This window comes from Enhydra lutris, unplaced genomic scaffold (assembly GCF_002288905.1).
Source record: "Enhydra lutris kenyoni isolate GAN:26980312 unplaced genomic scaffold, ASM228890v2 scaffoldscaffold19, whole genome shotgun sequence".
Taxonomy (NCBI): domain Eukaryota; kingdom Metazoa; phylum Chordata; class Mammalia; order Carnivora; family Mustelidae; genus Enhydra; species Enhydra lutris.
This window is the reverse complement of record NW_019154103.1, coordinates 31,652,716-31,674,144: the sequence shown is the minus strand read 5'-3', so window position 1 is coordinate 31,674,144 and position 21,429 is coordinate 31,652,716. Positions and strand designations below refer to the sequence as shown.

The 21,429-nt window shown below is 37.5% G+C and overlaps 1 protein-coding gene across 1 annotated transcript in view; it reads right to left on the bottom strand.

Moving 5' to 3' along the window:
* Positions 1-352: 352 nt before the first annotated feature.
* LOC111148291 (FER tyrosine kinase) overlaps positions 353-21,429 on the bottom strand; it is a 468,603-nt gene continuing 447,526 nt past the window's right edge. Inside the window, exons 19-20 of the mRNA XM_022504772.1 lie at positions 2,498-2,620; positions 353-1,367 (exon numbers count right to left, since the gene is read on the bottom strand). Of these exons, the coding sequence (XP_022360480.1) occupies positions 1,222-1,367; positions 2,498-2,620 (269 nt within the window). The 3' untranslated portion in view covers positions 353-1,221. The remainder of the gene's footprint in view (positions 1,368-2,497; positions 2,621-21,429) is intronic.

Below are 21,429 nucleotides of genomic sequence, written 5' to 3'. Positions count from 1 at the left end.
GGGAAAGTGGAAACAGGAGGGATGCCCCTTTATCTTCTTCAATAACGTTCACTTGACTTCTTTACCGTTTACTACTGCTTAATGGTAGTGTGTGTGTGTGTGTGTGTGTGTGTACGCAGGCACACGTGCATGTGTGTACATACATCCATGTGTTTACGAACTAGAATCATGAAATTCTTTCGGCTCTGGAAACTGACACAAATAAAGGGAATTAAATACCAGGATGCCTCCTCTGAGGTGAAAGTAACTTAACCAAAAGTAGGCTGTTATTTCTGTGGACGTGTGCTTTATAGTTTCACTAATTTTTTTTTTTTTTTTTTTTTGCTGCCATTAGGCTTTAACTATGAACTTCTGAAAACATTTCTTAGAACTTTTCCTGTGAATTCAGACCATAAAATAAAAGGTTTGTATGTAAAAACTCTGAAAAGAAGGCAGATTTTATATTCTCCTTCTCTTTCTCTAGCTGTTCCTTTCTCCACACCCCTCTCCCACACACACAGCTCTCAAAAACATCTCCGGCACAGCTCTCAAAAACATCTTTTTAAGAGCTGCTGTTGCAACCCTAAGAGCGTGCTCTTTGAGGACATTCCATGCGTCACTGTCCCACGCCCAGACCAAGGAGCAGGGGAACAACTAGCTTCCTAATAATATAGGAGTGTGATGCTTCTCACACTGTACTTCTTTCTGGCAAGAGAGAAGAGAAAGACCCTAAGAGGTTCAATTAGCTCCCAACAGAAAATGATGTTGACAAAGAGAATCTTGCCTTGGCAGAGCAAAAAGCCACTTTTGGTTGGAATGTGTCTTGCAGACAATGGCATTACCAGCGCTGCTCTAGCACCCATGGAGTCGGTTTGTGGCACAGGACAGCAGCCTGGGAACTGTGCCTGAAGTAGAAAACCTTTGAGAAACATCAGTGGTCCTGGTGTGAAAAGATCTGATCTTCCCTCCCACTGAGAGGCTGTGCTTTTCTATTTACAATGGCCAGAAATGGCAGGATTGCTGTGGTGAGCTAATAAAGCCCTTGGTAAGAGTGTCTGTTTCTGGAATACATTGGCCTTTGCCTTTTTTTTTCTGTCAGTGGCACATACTTAAAAAAAAACAGTTAATAGCAAAAATCACCTTAGAAGACTGTTGTAGGTAATGCGGTATAAACTCATTGTTAATGAGAACAGTGTCACTCTGTTGGAGGACCAGGTCCTAGAAGCTGTTTGCACTGTTCCATCACTGTGTGATTTTCCTCTTGATGACAGTGAGTTCTTTCTGAAGTTCACTGAACTTGGGGCGGTTTTCAGGTTTATAATCCCAGCACTTCGTCATAATTTTGAAAATGTCCTCTGGGCAGTGCTGAGGGGCTGACATTCGGTATCCTGAAGACCCAAGAGGAACAGAACAGAGTTTAGAATGGAGAGAAGATAGGAATATTCACACAGGGCATTATGCAGTGTGTAATCTTAGTACATTATGTTGCAGGTATAATAGAAACCCCCCAAAACCCATTTCAGGACAAACTGACTTCTGTTTTCTGCAAGTGATGTAGAATTCAGTATTACTAGAGGCATCGAATTACCTTCTAGCTTCAATAGCTTATTTTCCATTTGTTTGTCAGAGTCTGAGGTAAGATAAATCACATACACATGCATATTTTAGTTCTAAGTATTTACTTTTGCTTTTAGATGCTGTGGGCAGAGATTTTTTTTTTTTTAAATCATCAATACAACCCAGGTTTTTGAAGATGAAGAGAAGATAAGGATTTTACAAACGCTAAAAGTGAAATAAAAATGAGTAGGAGCTCTATTCCCTGACAGCCCAAGAAGAATTGTGAATTCAGAGCTGTCTGGTGGTGTGCTGGGCAGCACGGACGTGCCTGTGCGTGTTCACACAGGAAGTAAGATGGCAGTGAGAGGAAAGAAGGGGGCTGCGAGTCTTCCTCCTGCACCCGGTTCGATAGCCAGCCTCCTGGAGAGGGGCCTCCCGCAAGGGCATTACTGGGTCAGAAGCATTCTCTCTGGTGAGAGCTGTAGACCACACTAGGGCATGCCAGCCAGCCCCAGCACCGACTTGTTCCTGTTTCTGATCTGGGAACAGCTTATGGTTTCTTCAGAAATGTTAAGACAATTTTCAAAAACATCTCTCTGTAGTCCAACTACATTTCAATTTAGAATACTATTAGTGGTGTTCATCTGGCATAGAATAAAAAATAGGAGTTGGAGGAACACTACTCTCTTTGGCTTGAAGATAGTGCATGGCACAACCTTGCAGATGTCATGCCAGGCAGGGGGATGCAAGGAAAGCCTATAGCTCTGTTTTTAAACTCTTGGAGTCTTTAAAAGTTTCTTTTGCTGTGGTTGGTTTTGTCATAGAAGAGCCACACCGTCCATGGGAGGCAAAAGCACAAAAGTGGCATGTCCCCTCCTCCCGCTAGGACATCCATAGACACAGCATTAGCACCGTCCCTGGGAGCTGGATGCAAACACTGCTACCCCTGTCTTTGGCTCACCTCTTTCCACTTGCTCCCGTGCTTGTTGATTTGTCATTCCAGGGTATGGACAGACCCCCAAGCTGAATGTCTCCCAGAGGAGGATGCCGAAGCTCCACACGTCACTCTCAGAACTGTATCTCCCTGGAGGGAAACAAAACCATAACAGGTAAGTGTGTAAGTAGGGGACCATTTCTGGTTAAACATGCCTTTGTCAGTTACATATCAGCATATTTAAATTTACCAGTGGAAGGCAATAACTAGTGATCTTATTTCTTCACTAGTTTTACTTTTCAGGACTAGTAATATTACCAATTAAATGAATAGTCATCAGGCTGCTGGTTTAACAAAAGCAATTTTCAAAATGACTTTTCCCCCACCAAAAAAACAAATATTCAGCCAGCATGCAAGCTTACTTTGCCTGTAGTATCTAAATGAGATGGATGGTTTATATTAAAAAAAAGATACAAATTTGTACACATCAATGCCTAGGAGATTAAATAAGTTGGATTTCTGCAATTTTGTGTTCTGCCTCCATCATTTTCTTTCTGTTAAAATTACAAACAAACTTAAAGCAATAATGAAAGTTTCTTGACTTCAGTTTTTTACTTGTCTCTGTTTACAGATATTCCTACATCCTTTAAGGTCTCATTTTTCTCCACTCTTTCATTTATAGAAAATATACTTTTTTCTGCATATATTTTGAATATGGTAGAATTAATGTAGCTGGCTGATAAGAACAGCTTCTTTAAATTACATGGTGCCTTGTTTTGTCCAGCTATCTTGGTGCACCTGTTTTACCGAGCTACATCTACATGAGCTAAGTTCTTTGGATTTTTTTTTTTTTTTTTTTTTTTTGGTAGTCTTCGAGAGAAGCACAGACATAAAAACACAAGATACCTTCTGGAGATGGATATGAAATCAAGGAGGGAAATGGAAAAATCCTTTCCATCCTCTAAGACGCGAAGAATTTAAAGACTTTCATAACATATTCTAATTTTAATTTTAGAGCATATACCATCATAACTAAACCCCATTTGTAGTGGTGTAAAAACGGTTCTTAAATGATTTCATTTCTATCCCCGTTGTAAAGCTCCCCACCTCAACTCTGCCACTGTAGGATTATAAACACCCCTCGGGTAAAAACATCTTGTTACTTTAAAGTAGGATGGCTTTTTCTCTCTCTTGAACAAAGTAAAATGAGAATGAGAGTGTGCCTGGCTTTGATAACTGCTGTGACGTCAGAGTCTAGAGTGTAGTTGCTGATTATTCCCTCCAGCTGTGTGAATTAGCTTGCTTCTTCCTAGACAGTAATTATGGAAATTCACTATGCTGTTTGGTGGCGAGATTAGTTTTCTTGTCTGCATATCAACCCTTTTCATGTTTGCCATACAATAATTTAATACTTTGCATGGAAGTCATTCAATGACTATAAGTTACGATTAATTCTTGAAGAAAGGTGTACAGAGCCAAATACTTTGTTTTTGTAAGATGATATCAGGGTAGAGATCAAGAAAAAGGCATGTTGCATATAAACCAAGATCACACTCCAAAAGTGAAAGGTAATAACCTAATTCTATAACCTTGACCTTAAACCTGGTTTTGCTGGATAATTTATTTTAAAAAAAATTTAATTTCTCTGCTTATCTTAATGAGGTATAATTGATACATATTATATCAGTTTCAGGTGTACAGCATAATGATTCAGTATTTGTATGTATTGTGAAATGATCAATACAGTAGGACTAATTGACATCCATCACCATACTTAGTTACAAAAATTTTTTTCTTGTGAGGAAAACTTTAAAGATTTACTGTCTTAGCCACTTCAAAATGTGCAATACAGTAGTATTAATTATAGTCACGATGCTGTGTTTTATATTCCCATGATTTATTAATTTCACAACAGGACATTTGTGCCTTTTGCCCCCCTTCACCCATATTCACGTCTCCTACCTCTGGCAACCACCAATCTGCTCCCTGTATCCATGACCTTGGTTTCTTTCTTTCTTTCTTTCTTTTATTTGAAGATTTTACATGAAAGTGTAATCATATTGTATTTATCTTTCTCTGACTTATTTCCTGTAGCATAATGAGCCCAAGGTTCATCCATGTTGTCACAAATGGCAAGATACTATTTTTTATGGCTGAATAATATTCCATTGTATATGTATACCACACCTACTAATCTTTTTATCTGTCAGTGGGCACTTGTTTCCGTGTCCTAGCTACCGTAAATAATGCTGCAATGAACATGGGGGGTGCACATATCTCTTCAAGTTAGTGTTTTCCTTTTCTTCAAATAAATACCCAGAAGTGGAAATACTAGATCATACGGTTGTTCTATTTTTATTTTTGGGGGGAATCATCATACAGTTTTCCATAGTGGCTGCACTATAAATACTACCAGCAGTGCACAAAGATTCTCTTTTTTCACATCCTAATGTGTTATTTGTTGTTTTTTTGGTTATAGTCATTGTAACAGGTGTAAGGTGATCTCATTTCAGTTTTTTTTAATACACTGATATTACAGTACCATTGACTATATTCCCTATGCTTCACCTTTCATCTCTTTGACTCATTCTGTAACTGGAAGCCTGTACCTCCTACTACCTTTCATCCATTTTGCCTATTCCCCCCAAACCATCTCCCCTCTGTTAATCATCAGTTTGTTCTGTGTTTATGGATATTTTCCTGCTTTTGTTTTGTTTTTTAGATAAAATAGGTAAGTGAAATTTGTCTATGACTTATTTCACTCTAGACCCATCTGTGTTGTTACAAATGGCAAAATTTCATCCTTTTTCATAGTTGAGTAATGGTTTATTGTATACATACAAACCATATCTTCTTTATTCATCCATCTCTTAATGGACACGTAGGTTGCTTCTGTATTTTGGCTATTTTAAATAAGGGTGCAATAAACAGGAGTGCATATATCTTTCTGAATGAATGTCTTCATTTTCTTCTGATAAAAGAGTAGAGACATTATAGGATCATATTTTTATGTTTTTCTTGAGGAACCTCTAAATTGTTTACTACAATGGCTATACTAATTTACATTCCTACCAACAGTGGAAAGCGCTCCTTTTTCTCCACATTCTTGCCAATACTTGTTATTTATTTTTGATTTGAGTCATTATTAGAGGTGTAAGGTGATATTTCATTGTGGTTTTGATTGCATTTCCTTGATGACTAGTGATATTAAGCATCTTTTCATGTCTGTTGGCCAGCTGTATGTTTTCTTTGGAAAAAAAAAATGTTCAGGTCCTCTGCCCATTATTTAATACTATTATTTGTGTGTTTTTTTGGTGTTGAGTTGTGTATGTTCTTTATATATTTTGATATTAACCCCTCATCAGATATCTCATTTGCAAATATCTTCTCCCATTCAGTAGGCTACCTTTTTATTTTGTTGATGGTTTCCTTTGCTGTGCAGAAGCTTTTTATTTTGGTGTAGTCCTAATAGTTCATTTTTGCTTTTGTTTCCTTTGCCTGAGGAGATATATCTAGAGAAATACTGCTAAGGCTTTATCAAAAATACTACTGCCTATGTTTTCTTGTAAGAGTTTTATGGTTTCAGGTCTCACATTTAGGTCTTTATTTTGAGTTTATTTTTGTGTATGGTGTAAGAAAGCAGCCCAGTTTCATTCTTTTGGATGCAGTGGTTTAGTTCTCCAAGCACCATTTATTATTATTTAAAAAGATATTTATTTAAGTAATCTCTATACACAAAGTGGGTATCAAACTCATGACCCCTAGATCAAGAGTCACACAGTCTTATGACTGAGCCAGCCAGGAGCTCCATCCCAGCACCATTTATTAAAAGGATTTTTTCCCTCAATGTATATTCTTGTCTCTTTTGTCATAGATTAAGTAACCACATAAGCATGAGTTTATTTCTGGATTCTTTTCTGTTCCATTGATCTATGTGTCTATTTTAATGCCAATATCATACTGTTATAACTACTACAGCTTTGTGGTACATCGGGTGACCTGCGATTGTGATACCTCTAGATTTGTGCTTCTTTCTCAATATTGGTTCCATACAAATTTAAGATTATTTGTTCTAGTTCTTTGAGAAATACTATTGGTATTTTGATAGGGATTGCATTGAATCTGTAGGTTGCTTTTGGTAGTATAGGCATTTAACAATACTACTTCTTCTAATCCATGAGCATGGTATGTCTTTCCATTTGCTTTTGTCCTCTTCAATTTCTTCCATCAACATTTTACAGTTTCCAGAATACAGGTCTTTCATCTTCTTGGTTAAGTTTATTCCTAGGTATTTTATTCTTTTAGTGCAGCTATAATTGGAATTGTTTTCTTAAATTCTCTCTCTGCTACTTGTTAGTGTATAGAAATGCAACAGATTTCTATATGTTAATTTATATCCTGCAATTTTACTAAATTTATTTATTCTAATGGTTTTTGGTACAGGCTGTTGGGTTTTCTTCTTATAGTAACCTGTCATCTGTAAATAGTGATAGTTTTACTTCTTCCTTACCAACTTGGACACGCTTTTGTCTTTTACTTTGTCTCATTGCTATGGCTATGACTTCTAGTACTATGTTGGATAAAAGTGAAAATGGACATTCTTGTCTTATTCTTTATCTTAGAGGAAAAGCTCTCAGTTTTTCACCATTGAATATGATGTTAGTTGTGGATTTTTCATATAGGGCATTTACTATGTTGAGGTATGTTCCCTCTAAACCCACCTTATTTTTATCACAAATGGATGTTGAATTTGGTCAGATGCATTCTGTGCATCTAACTGAAATGATCATATGATTCTTACCCTTTATTTTGTTAATGTGGTGTATCACTTTGATTGATTTGTGGATACTGAACCATCCTTGCACTTAATAAATCCTATTTGATGGTGGCAGATGATCCTTTTGATGTAATGTTGAATGTGGTTTGCTAATATTTTGTTGAGGGTTTTTGCATCTTTGTTCATCAGGGATATTGGCCTGTAGTTTTCTTTTTTTGTACTGCTTTGGTGTGGTTTTGGTATGAAAGTAAGGCTGGCCTTACAGGATGTGTTTGGAAGCTTTCTCTCCTCTTCTATTTCATGTAGTTTGTGGAGGATAAGTATTAACTCTTCTTTAAATGTTTAGTAAATTCACCCATGAATCCATCTGGTTCTGGACTTTTGTTTTTTGGGAGTTTTTTGATGACCAATTCAATTTTGTAATTAGCAATTGGTTTGTTCAGATTTTCTATTTGTTCCTGATTTTTATTTTTTATTTATTTATTTTTTTAAAGATTTTTTAATTTATTTATTTGACAGAGAGAGAGATAGCAAGTAGGCAGAGAGGCAGGCAGAGAGAGAGGGGAGGAAGCAGGCTCCCTGTGGAGCAGAGAGCACGATGCGGGGCTCGATCCCAGGACCCTGGGACCATGACCTGAGCTGAAGGCAGAGGCTTTAACCCACTGAGCCACCCAGGTACCCCTGTTCCTGATTTTTAGAAGAAGATATGTTTCTAGGAATTTATCCATTTCTTCTAGGTTGTCCAATTCATTGGCATATAATTTTTCATAATAGTCCTCTTGTAACCTTTTATATTTCTGTCACCTTGGTTGTTACTTTTCTTTCTTTTTTGCTTTTCTGTTTTTGGGTCCTTTTTTTTTTTTTTTTTTCTTGAGGAGTTTGGCTAAAGATTTAGCGATTTTGTTGATCTTTTCAAAGAACCAGATCTTGGTTTCACTGATTTTTTTTTTTCTATTGCTTTCTTAAGTCTCTATTTCATTTATTATTTCCTTCCTTCTACTAACTCTGGGCTTTGTATGTTCTTCTTTTTCTAGTTCCTTTAGGTGTAAGGTTAGATTGTTACAGATTTTTGTTGGTTTGTTTCCTGTATTGCTATGAATTTCCCTTTTAGAATTACTTCTGCTGCATCTCAAAGATTTTTGAATCATTGTGTTTTTATTTCCTCTTTTATTTTTTTAAGATTTTATTATTAGAGCAAGCACAAGCAAGGGGAGCAGCAGGCAGAGGGAGAAATGGGCTCCCCACTGAGCAAGAAGCCTGATGCAGGACTCTGTCCCAGGACCCTGGGATCATGACCTGAGCTGAAGACAGATATTTAACTGAGCCACCCAGGCGTCCCTTTATTTCCTCTTTGATTTCTTCACTGAATCACTGCTTGGTTGGTGGTATGTTGTTCAGCCTCCATCTGTTTGTGCTTTTTCCAGTTTTCTTCCTGTAAGGGATTTCTAGATTGATACTGTTGTGATTAGAAACAATGTATGATATGATAACAGTTGTCTTAAATTTATTGAGAGCTATTTTGTGGCCTAATGTGATCTAATCTGGGGAATGTTTCATGTGCATTTGAAAAGAATGTGTATTCTGTTTTTGAATGGAATCTTCTGTATATATATGTTAAGTCCATCTGATCTGTTGTGTCCTTCAAAGACATTGTTTCCTTATTGATTTTCTGCCTGGATGATCTCTCCATTGATGTGATTGGGGTGTTAAAGTCTATTATTTTATTAGTTTACTATTATCTCCCTTTATGTCTGTTAATATTTGCTTTATGTACTTAAGCACTCCAGTATTGGGTGTATAGATATTTATAACTGTTATATCCTCTTAATCCCTTTATCATTATGTATTGCCCTTTGTCTCTTGCTACAGTCTTTATTTTAAAGTCTGTTTGGTCTTATATGAACATTGCCCTTTGCTTTCATAATTTTCTTCTAATTATGTTGTCTTCTTTTCCACTTAAAGAAGTCCCTTTAACATTTCTTGTAAGAAATGTTTCTCGTAAGACCAGTTTAGTGGTGATGAAGTCCTTTAACTTTTGTTTGTCTGGAAAACTGTTTATTTCTTCTTTAATTCTGAATAATAACCTTGCCAGGTAGAATATTCTCAGTTGTAGGTTTTTCCTTTCCTTTCCTTTCAAAGGAAAGATATTCAGCACTTTGAATATCATGATGCCATTTTCTTTTGGCCTGCAAAATTTCTGCTGAAAAGTAAGGCAGTAGCTTTATAGGATTTCCCTTGTATATTACAAGCTGCTTTTCTTTTACTGATTTAACATTTTTATCTTTGATCTTTGAAAATTCAATTATATGTGTCATGGTGTGGGTCTCCTTGGGTTTATCTTGTTTGGAACTCTCTTTGCTTCCTGAACCTGGATGTTTATTTCCTTCCCCAGGTTAGCTAAGGTTTCAGCCATTATTTCTTGAAATAGGTTTTCTGTTCCTTCCTCTTTTCCTTCTGGAACCACTATAATATGAGTATTTATTCACTTGATGTTAAGATTAAGGTTATGATCCCATAACGTAACTTCATTTTAAAAATTCTTTTTACTTTTTGCTTTCTTGCTTGAGTGCTTTCTATTACTCTGTTTTCCAGGTTGATGATCTGTTCTTCTTCATCCTCAAATCTAATATTGATTGCCTCTAGTGTACTTCTCATTTTGGTTATTGTATTCTTCAACTCTGATTAGTTCTTTTTTTACATTTTATATCTTTTAGTGAACTTCTCACAAAGTTCATCCATTCTTCTTCAGTGTGGGGGGCATCTTTATGGCATTACTTTGAACAATTTGTCAAGTAGACAGATTATCTCCATTTTATTTAGTTCTTTTTCTGAGGTTTTGTTTTGTTCTTTCATTTACAGCATCCTCCTCTGTCTCATTTTGCTTATCTTTCTGTGTTTGTTTCTATGAATGAAGCAAAACTGCTATGTCTCCTAAACTTGAGAAAAAGGTCTTGTGTATGGTCATCCTCTGTGTAGATTATCTGTGTCTGTTAATTTCGGCTGGCTGGCTGGAGCTGTGACTGATATGGGCTGGGGTTCCCATACTGGGCCTCTCTGGTGGGATGGTTGGAACAGAAGTAGGTATGGACCAGAGCAATCCTGGACAGTGTGAGTAGAGGGTGCCCTGGCAGGAGAGCTAAAGCTGAAGTCAACATGGGCTAGGTTTGTTCCTGGGGCTCTCCATGCAGAGGTCACCTTGGCAGGAAAGCTGTGGCAAAAGTGGGTAGAAGCCAGGGGTCCTTAGGGGTTCAGTGCAGGCAAAGAGCACCTGGTGGGGTGGCTAACATGGAGGGATGCATGGACCTGGCTGTTCTGGGATGCTATACTCAGGATGCATCCTGGCAGGGTGGCTAGAGCCATTGCAAGGTGTGGGCTGGGGGGTGGAGTCCCAGAGCACTCTGCAACAGGAGTGCTCTAGCAAGTTTTCTGGAGCCAAAGTGGTATGGGCCTGGTGTCTTTCAGGGTGAGTTGCACCTGTGTCACCTTGGCGAGAACAGCTAGACATGTAATGAGCACTGATCAGTCATGTCCTGGTGTGTGTTGTGCTGGGTGGGGCTGCCTTGGGTTGGTGTGGGCTAGGGGTTATGGGTTTACTGAAGAGGTAGCTTGGCTTTCAAGGTACAGGAGAATATAAACCATGACACTTGCCAGCCCCTCTGATTTGGAGAGAGTTCCAGCAGCTCCCCTGCTGTTTGGTAGAGTTCTAGAGCTGGATCTTTTATATTCTAGTTGCTTTCTTAAACCATAGCTTCCCCCCTCATCCAGTACCACAGGGCATCTGGGGCATGTATGTCATTGTTGTTTTGATTTGCATTTTCCTGATGATTAATGATGTTGAGCATCTTTTCATGTACTTATTGCCCATCTGTATGTCTTCTTTGGAAAACTGTCTAGTCAAATTTGTCTATTTCTTAATTGAGTTTTTTTGATATTGAGCTGTATGAATTATTTTGGATATTATTAACCCTTCATCAGATACATGATTTGCAAATACTTTCTCCCATTTAGTAGGTTCCCTTTTCATTTTGTTGATAACTTCCTTTGTTGTGCAGAAAGTTGTAGCTTGATGTAGTCCAACTAGTTTGTTAAAGTAGAAAACTTTTACTTTTGGTGTCAGACCCAAAAAATTATCTCCAAAAAACCAAGTCAAGGAAATTACTGCCTATGTTTACTTCTAGGAATTTGTGGTTTTGAGTCTTCTATTAAAGTCTTGAATCCATTTTGAGTTAATTCTTGTGTACGGTATAAGATGGTGGTCCAGTTTCATTCCTTTGCATGTGACTGTAGTTTTCATAGCAGCATTTATTGAAGAGACTGTCCCTACCCTATTGTATATTCTTGCCTCCTCGGTTGTAAATCGATTGCTAATATACACATTGGTTTATTTCTGGGCTCTCCTGTTTCATTGATCTGTGTACCTGTTTTTATGCTAATACACTACTGTTTGAATTACTATAGCTTTTTAGTAGAGTTAGACATCAGGCAGCACAATGCCTCCAACTTTGTTCTTTCTCAGGATTGCCTTGGTTATTCACAGTCTTTTGTGGTTCCATACAAATTTTAGAATTGTTTGTTATGTTTCTCCCAAAAACACATTCAATCTGTTGAGTACTTTGGGTAGTAAAGGTATTTAACAATATTATCCTAATCCAGGATCAGGGAATATTTTTCCATGTATCTGTATTGTCATCATTTCCTTTCATTAATTTCTTTCAGTGTCTGAGTACAAGTCTTTCACCTCTAAGTTAAATTTATTCATAGGTATTTTATTATTTTGATACAGTTGTAAATGGGACTGTTTTCTTAATTTCTCTTTTTGATAGTTCATTTCAATGTATAGAAATGCAACAGATTTTTGTATACTGCAAATTTACTGAATTCATTAATTGTTCTAACAGTTTATTGGTAGTCTTTAGTGTGTCTATATATAATAATGTCATCTGCAAAGAGTGATACTTTTACTTCTTCTTTTCCACTTGGCATGCTTTTTATTTTATCCTTATCTAATTGCTCTAGCTATGACTTCCAATACTATGTTGAATAAAAGTGGTTAAAGTGGGAATCCTTGTCTTATTCTTTATCTTATTTAACTGTTGAGTATGATGATAGCTGTGGGCTTGTGTCATATATGGCCTGTATGATGCTCAGTTATGTTCTGTCTATACTCAGTTTGTTGAGATTTTATCATAAATGGATGTTGAATTTTGTTAAATGCTTTTTCTGCATCTACGGAGATGATAATTTTGATCTTTCCTTTTGCTAATGTGGCATATCTCATGGATTGACTTGTGGAGGTTAAAACATTCTTGAACCCCTGGAATAAATCCCACTTGAATATGGTGTAAAACCTCTTAATGTATTGTTAAATTTAGTTTGGTAAAATTTTGTTAAGGAATTTTGCATCTATGTTCATAACAGATATTGGCCTCTAATTTTCATTTCTGGTGGTTTCCTTGTCTGGTTTTGATATCAGGGTGATGCTGGCCTTGTGAAATGACTTTGGAAGTATTTCCTCCTCTTCTATTTTTTGGGAAGAGTTTTAAATAAAGAAGAATTAATGCCCATCTTTCTCCATGTTTGGTAGAATTCACCAGTGAAATCATGTGGTCCTGGACTTTTGTTTGTTGGTTTTTGTCTACTAGTAAGGAAATTGAAAAAGTAATCAGTTTGTTCAGGTTTTCTATTTCTTCATAATTCAGTCTTGGTGAGTTGTTTATTTTTAGGACTTTATCTATTCTACTATGTCCATGTGTTGTGGCATACCGTTGTTCATAGTAGTCTTTTATGACCCTTTGTATTTCTGTGGTTCTGGTGTAATATCTCCTCTTTCATTTCTCATTTTGAGTCCTCTCTTTTTTCTTGATAAGACTAGCTAAAGGTTTGCCAATTTTATTTTTTTCAGAGAACCATCTCTTTGTTCATCATCCTTTTTTATTGTCTTTTTAGTCTCTCTTTCATGTATTTATGTTCTGTGCTTTGTTATTTCCTTCCTTCTCTAACTTTGGACTTCATGTCTTCTTCCTTTTCTAGTTACTTGATGAAAAATGTTTGCATTTTTCTCTTTATTTATTTGGTGCTATGAACTTCCCTCCTTCCTTTTGCTTCATCTCATGAATTTTGGCATATTGTATTTCCATTTTGATTTGTCTCAAGGTTTTTGTTTTTTTTTAAGGTTTTATTTACTTATTCTAGAGAGAGAGAGAACACACATGAGCAGAGGGAGAAGCAAAGAATCCTAAGCAGACTTGATGCTGAGTGAGGAGACCTGTGGGAGGCCTGATCTTATGACCCTGAGATCATGACCTGAGCTGAAATGCAGAGTGGGACACTTAACTTACTAAGAGGCCCTTCTGGTGCCTCTCAAGGTATTTTTTTTTGATTGCTCTTTTGATTTCTTCTTTAATGCATTGGTTTTTCAGTAGAATGTTGTTTAATATCCCAGTAATTGTGAAATTTCATACCATTGTGGTCAGAAAAGATGCTTGATATGATTTCAATCTTATTAAATTTATTAAGACACGTTTTGTGGCCTAAGATATGATCTGTGCTGGAGAATGTTCATGTACACTTGAGAAGGATGTGTATTTTGGTGCTTTTGGATGAGATGTTCTGTATATATCTATGCAGTCCACCTAGTCCCATGTGTCATTTAAGGTCCATATTTCCTTATTTATTTTTCTGTCTGGATGATCTATCCATATAAATGGTATATTAAACTCTTCTACATTGTTGCTATTTATTTCTCCCTTTAGGTATGTTAATATTTGCTTTAAAATTTTTTTATTAATATAAAATGTATTATTAATTACAGGGGTTAGGGTTTGTGATTCATCAGTCTTAGACAATTCACAGTGCTCACTGTAACACATACCTCCCCAATGTCCATCATGCAGTCACCCCATCTTCCCCTCCCCCAGCAACCCTCAGTTTGTTTCCTGAGATTGAGTCTCTCATGGTTTGTCTCCCTCTCTGGTTTCATCTTGTTTCATTTTTCCCTCCCTTCCCCTATGATCCTTTGTCTTGTTTCTCAAATTCCTCATATCAGTGAAATCATATGATAATTGTCTTTCTCTGCCTGACTTATTTCGATTAGCATAATGACCTCTAGTTCCATCCACATCATTGCACATGGAAAGATTTCGGTTTTTTGGTTTTTTTGGATGGCTGCATAGTATTCCACTTTGTATATATACCACCTCTTCTTTATCCATTTGTCTCTTGATGGACATTGAGGCTCTTTCCATAGTTTGCATATTGTGGACACTGCTGCTATAAACATTTGGGTGCACATGCCCCTTCGGATCACTACATTTGTATCTTTAGGGTAAATACACAGTAGTGTGATTGCTGGGTCATAGGGTAGCTCTACTTTCAACTTCTTGAGGAACCTCTGTACTGTATTCCAGAGTGGCTGCACCTGCTTGCATTCCCATCAAGAGTGTAGTAGGGTTCCCCTTTCTCCGCATCCTTGCCAACATCTATCATTTCCTGACTGGCTATTTTTAGCCATTCTGACTGGTGTGAGGTGATATCTCACTGTGGTTTTGATTTGTATTTCCCTGATGCCAAGTGATGTTGAGTACTTTTTCATGTGTCTCTTGACCATTAGGATGTCTTCTTTGCAGAAATGTCTGTTCATGTCTTCTGCCCATTTCTTGATTGGATTATTTGTTCTTTGGGTGTTGAGTTTGATAAGTACTTTATAGATTTTGGATTCTAGCCCTTTATCGGATATGTCATTTGCAAATATCTTCTCCCATTCTGTCGGGTATCTTTTGGTTTTGTTGACTGCTTTCTTTGCTGTGCAGAAGCTTTTGATCTTGTTTAAGTCCCAATAGTTCATTTTTGCCCTGGTTTCCCTTGTCTTTGGCAATGTTTCTAGGAAGAATTTGCTGCAGCTGAGTTCAAAGAGGTTGCTGCCTGGGTTTTCTTCAAAGATTTTGATGGATTCCTATCTCACATTGAGGTTTTTCATCTGTTTTGAATCTATTTTTGTGTGTGGTATAAGGAAATGGTCGAGTTTCATTCTTCTGCATGTGGCTGTCCAATTTTCCCAACACCATTTGTTGAAGAGACTGTCTTTTTTCCATTGGACATTCTTTCCTGCTTTGTTAAGATTAGTTGACTATAGAGTTGAGGGTCCATTTCTGGGCTCTCTATTCTGTTCCATTGATCTATGTATGTCTGTTGCTGGTACCATACTGTCTTGATGATTGCAGCTTTGTAGTAGAGCTTGAAGTCTGGAATTGTGATGCTACCAGCTTTGCTTTTCTTTATCAACATTTCTCTGGCTATTCTGGGTCTTTTCTGATTCCATATAAATTCTAGGATTATTTGTTCCATTTCTTTGAAAAAAGTTGATGGTATTTTGATAGGGGTTGCATTAAATTTGTAGATTGCTCTAGGTAGCATAGACATGTTCACAATATTTTTCTTCCAAACCATGAGCACAGAACGTTTTTCCATTTCTTCCTCAGTTTCTTTCATGAGTATAGTTTTCTGAGTACAGGTTCTTTTCCTCTTTGGCTAGATTTATTCCTAGGTATCTTATGGTTTTGGGTACAATTGAAAATGGGATGAACTCCTTAATTTTTCTTCCTTCTGTCTTGTTGTTGGTGTATAGAAATGCAGCTGACTTCTGTGCATTGATTTTATATCTTGACACTTTATACTGCATTCCTGTATGAGTTCTAGCAGTTCTGGGGTGGAGTCTTTTGGGTTTTCCATATAAAGTATCATGTCATTTGTGAAGAATGAGAGTTTGACTTCTTCTTTGCTGATTTGGATGCCTTTCATTTCTTTTTGTTGTCTGATTGCCAAGGCTAGGACTTCTAGTACTATACTAAATAGCAGTGGTGATAGTGGTTATCCTTGCCATGTTCCTGATCTTAGGGGAAAAGCTTTCAGTTTTTCCCCATGGAGAATGATATTCGCTGTGGGTTTTTCATAGATGGCTTTGATGATATTGAGGTATGTACCTCTATCTCTACACTGTGAAGAGTTTTGATCAAGAAAGGATGCTGTACTTTGTCAAATGCTTTTTTCTCCATCTATTGAGAGTATCATATGGTGGTTGTTCTTTCTTTTATTAATGTATTGTATCACATTGATTGATTTGTGGATGTTGAACCAAACTTGCAGGCCAGGAATAAATCCCACTTGGTTGTGGTAAATAATCCCTTTAATGTACTGTTGGATCCTACTGGCTAGTATTTTGGTAAGAATTTTTGCATCTGGGTTCATCAAGGATATTGGTCTGTAATTCTCCTTTTTTGACAGGGTCTTTGTCTGGTTTTGGGATCAAGGTATTGCTGTCCTCATAAAATGAGTTTGGAAGTTTTCCTTCCATTTCTATTTTTTGGAACAGTTTCAGGAGAATAGGTATTAATTCTTCTTTAAAGGTTTGGTAGAATTCCCTTGAGAAGCCACTTGGCCCCAGGGTCTTGTTTCTTGGGACATTTTTGATGACTGCTTCAATCTCCTTACTGGTTATGGGTCTGTTCAGTTTTTTATTTCTTCCTGGTTCAGTTTTGGTAGTTTAATGTCTCTAGAAATGCATCCATTTCTTCCAGATTGTTAAAATAGCTGGTGTATAATTGCTCATAATATGTTCTTATAATTGTTTGTATTTCTTTGGTGTTGGTTGTGATCTCTCCTCTTTCATTCATGATTTTACTAATTTGGGTCATTTCTCTTTTCTTCTTGAGAAGTCTGGGCAAGGGTTTATCAGTCCTTTTAATTCTTTAAAGAATCAGCTCCTAGTTCTGTTAATCTGTTTTATTTTTCTTCTCTTGCTGGGTCTAGCCTTTCTTTGCTGTTATTTCTTCAGCTCCTTTAGGTGTAGGGTTAGGTTGTATACTTGAGACCTTTCTTATTTCTTGAGAAAGTCTTGTATTGCTATGTATTTTCCCGTCAGGACTGCCTTTGCTGTGTCACAAAGATATTGAACAGTTGTGTTTTCATTTTCATTTGCTTCCATGGATTTTTTCAATTCTTCTTTAATTTCCTGGTTGACTCATTCATTGTTTAGTAGGATGCTCTTTAGCCTCCATGAATTTGAGTTCTATCCAACTTTCCTCTGTGACTGAATTCTAGTTTCAGAGCATTGTGGTCTGAAAATATGCAGGGAATGGTCCCAATCTTTTGGTACCGGTTGAGACCTGATTTGTGATTCAGGATGTGATCTATTCTGGAGATGTTCCAGGTGCACTAGAGAACAGTGTGTATTCTGTTGTTTTAGGATGGAATGTTCTGAATATATCTGTGATGTCCATCTGATCCAGTGTGTCATTTAAAGCCTTTATTTCCTTGTTAATCTTTTGCTTAGATGATCTGTCATTTCAGGAAGTGGAATGTTCAAGTCCCCTACTATTATTGTATTATTGTTGATGTGTTTCTTTGATTTTGTTATTAATTGGTTTATATAATTGGCTGCTCCCATGCTAGGGGCTTAGATATTTAAAATCGTTAGATCTTCTTATTGGACAGACCCTTTAAGTATGATAAGGTAGTATGATAAGGTGTCCTTCCTCATCATTTTGAATAATCTTGGATTAATTGAATTTATCTGACATAAGGATTGCCACCCCCGCTTTCTTTTGATGTCCATTAGCATGGTAAATTGTTTTTCATACCCTCACTTTAAATCTGGAGGTGTCTTTGAATCAAAATGAGTTTCCTGCAGACAGGATATCGATGAGTCTTGTTTTTTTATCCATTCTGATACCCTGTGTCTTTTGATTGGGGTATTTAGCCTATTTACATTCAGGGTAACTATTGAAAGATATGAATTTAGTGCCATTGTATTGTCTGTAAGGTGACTGTTACAGTATATTGTCTCTGTTACTTTGTGGTCTGTTACTGTTAGGCTCTCTCTTTGCTTAGAGGACCCATTTCAATATTTCCTGTAGGGCTGGTTTGGTGTTTGCAAATTCTTTTAATTTTTGTTTGTCCTGGAAGCTTTTTATCCCTCCTTCTATTTTCAATGACAGCCTAGCTGGATATAGTATTCTTAGCTTCATATTTTTCTCATTTAGTGCTCTGAATATATCATGCCAGTCCTTTCTGGCCTGCCAGGTCTCTGTGGATAGGTCTGCTGCCAATCTAATATGTTTACCATTGTTGGTTATAGACATCTTGTCCCGAGTTGCTTTCAGGATTTTGTTTGTTTCTGAGCTTGTAAGTTTTATTATTAGATGATGGGGTGTTGACCTATTTTTATTGATTTTGGTGGGTGGTTCTCTGTTCCTCCTGGATTTTGATGCTTGTTTTCTTCCCCTAATTAGGGAAGTTCTCTGCTCTAATTTGCTCCAATATACCTTCTGCCCCTCTCTTTCTTCCTCATCTGGGATCCCAATTATTCTAATATTGTTTGGTATTCTGATATCACTCATCTCTTGAATTCTCCCCTCGTGATCAGCTTCTTTATTCTCTATCATTTCGTCTTCCATATCACTAATTCTCTCTTCTGCCTCATTTATCCAAGCGGTAAGAGCCTCCATTTTTTATTGCACCACATTAATAGCTTATTTTATTTCACCTTGGTTAGATTTTAGTGATTTTATTTCTCCAGAAAGGGATTCTCTAGTATCTTCAATGCTTTTCTCAAGACCAGCTAAATCTTTGTAACTGTCATTCTGAACTCTAGTTTTGGTATCTTACTAATGTCCATATTGATTAGGTCCCTGGTAGTTGGTACTGCCTCTTGTTCCTTTTCTGAGGTGAGTTTTTCAGTTTTGTCATTCTGTCCAGAGAAGAACAGATGAGTGAGAGGACAAAATGCTAAAAGGCTAACAAAGACTCCAGGAAAATATACACTTCCAGAAAGTGGTCGCTTTTCTGTTCCTAGAATTGGTGCTATTCTCTTTGATCTCCTGTTGAGCTTGTAGGTACTCAGAATGGTTTGATAACTATCTAGCTGAATGCCTGGGACTAGACAAAATTTACGTCCCCTACTCCTCTGCCATCTTGCTCTTTCCCCCTCACCCTTTCTTTTCGGCTTAGAGAAGTCCATTTCTCATTTTTTTCTATAGCTGGTTTAGTGTTGATGAACTCCCTTAACTTTTGCTTATCTGGAGAACTCTTTGTATCTCCTTCAGCCCTAAATGTTAGCTACCAAGTAGAGTATTCTTGTTTGCAAGTGTTCTGCTTTCAACCTTTGAATATATTGTGCTACTCTTCTGGCCTGCAATGTTTCTGCTAAAAAATTTGGTGAGTCTTAGGGGGGCTCCTTTGTATGTGACAATTTGCTTTTCTCTTGGTGCTTTTAAGATTCTTATCTTTAAACTTTAACATTTTAATTGTAATGTATCTTGGTGTGAGTCTCTTCGAGTTCATTTTATTTGGAACTCAATGGGCCTCCTAGATCTGGATGTGTTTCTTTCCCTAAATTAGGGAAGTTTTAAACCATTATTTCTTTACATAAGTTTTCTGTCCCTTACTCTCCCCTCTTCTTCTGCTGGGACTTCTATAATGCAAATGTTAGTCTGCTTCATGGTGTTCTGTAAGTCCCTTGAGTTACCTTCACTTCTTAAAATTCTTTTTGCTGCTCTGATGGGGCGAGTTCACTGCCTCATGTTTGAGTTAACTGATCCTTGCTTTTTCATCTAGTTTGCTGGTAAACCCTCTAGTGTATTTTTTTTTTAGCTCAATTATTTTGGTTTTTTGTTTGTTTGTTTGTTTGTTTTTTCAGCTCTGTGACTTCAATTTGGTTGTTATATTTTCTATCTCTTCATTGAAGGTGTCATCATGTTCATTCTTCTTCTGAGTTTGGTAAGCATCTTTGATTACTTTGAAATCTTTATCAGATGAATCATTTATCTCTCCTTCACTAAAATTTTATTTTCCTGAGGGTTTCTTTTGTTCTTTCACTTGGCATATTTCAGTGTTTTCTCATTTTTCTTGACTCTTGGGTTTTATGCATTTGAGGAACAGCCACCTCTCCCAGTCTCGAAGAAGTACCCTCATGTACTACATGAATGTCATCATTCAGCCTTGCTGTAGCTCTTTATTGTCTTTCAAACCTGTGTGATTGCCCATGCAGACTATTTTATTTTTAATAGCTCACAGTAGTTGAGGGTGCTCCTAGACCTATCATGTCCCAAAGAATATCAGCACTGAAATTGAGTCTGATTTGCAGCCAGACCCTAAACTACTGGCTGTGGTCCCACAGTCCTGTGGGACTACATGTGTAAGCCCCACTGACACTAGAGCCAGCTGATCTGGAGTTATCCACTGGGCAGCAGTTGTAAAAACTGGGGCTTTAGCTGAGTGCATAAGCTCCTTTCTGGGAGATACCAGGGGGGTGAAGTGGGGCAAAGGGAGAGTGCAAAGATGGTGTCTACCAGTCTCCATTACTTCAGCCTCTAGATGTGTGCCAAACCTGATGACTTCCCCACAGTCTGAAGCTCCCAACAGGCAAATAGGCTTCCTTCATAGTTGGCTATTGGTGCACTGCCTTGGGGAATGCTGGCTTGCCAAGAACTCTGATTGTTACAGTCATCTGGGACTCAGGAATGCAAGTGTCTCTTGGTCACTAGAGCCAGATCAAGGGGCATTCTCTGGATGGCAGCCCCTAAAACTGGGAAGCAGTTGGGTGTAAAAGCTCTCTTCTGAGAGATACTGGTGTTCTGGAATATACTGGTGCTATGGAATACGTCAAGAGTATGAGGATTACGCCTGCCTTCTAATGTCTCTGGAGAGGATTATAGTCAGGTCTTAGATGTGTGTTCAGTTAGACGCCTGCACCTCTGGCTATAGCTATGATGATAAGCCAACAGGCCTTTTTCACAGAAAGAGCTCTTGGGCCTATTGCCTCTTACTGTGTCCTAAGGGTGGTAGCTGTTTAAGAACTCTGTCACTGTTGATTACAATCCTGTGGAATCTGTGAAAATAAGCCCTGCTGACCACCAGAGTCAGGTGATGAGTACCAGACAAGGGTATAAGCTCCTTTCTGGGAGATTCTGGCAAGGGAAGTAGAGGGAGAGTACAGAGATGGTGTCCACTGGCCTTTGTTCTTGGACAGAACTTCCACAGGCCTGTAGGTGGATGCCATACCAGATGTCTGTCCATGGGCCACAGCTCCTGGACAAGTGAGTAAAGACTGTGGATATGTTGCTTTCTGTCAGGGCACTGGGGTGGTAGCCTGCCAAGAACTCTCTCTCTGTTACACTCATATGGTACA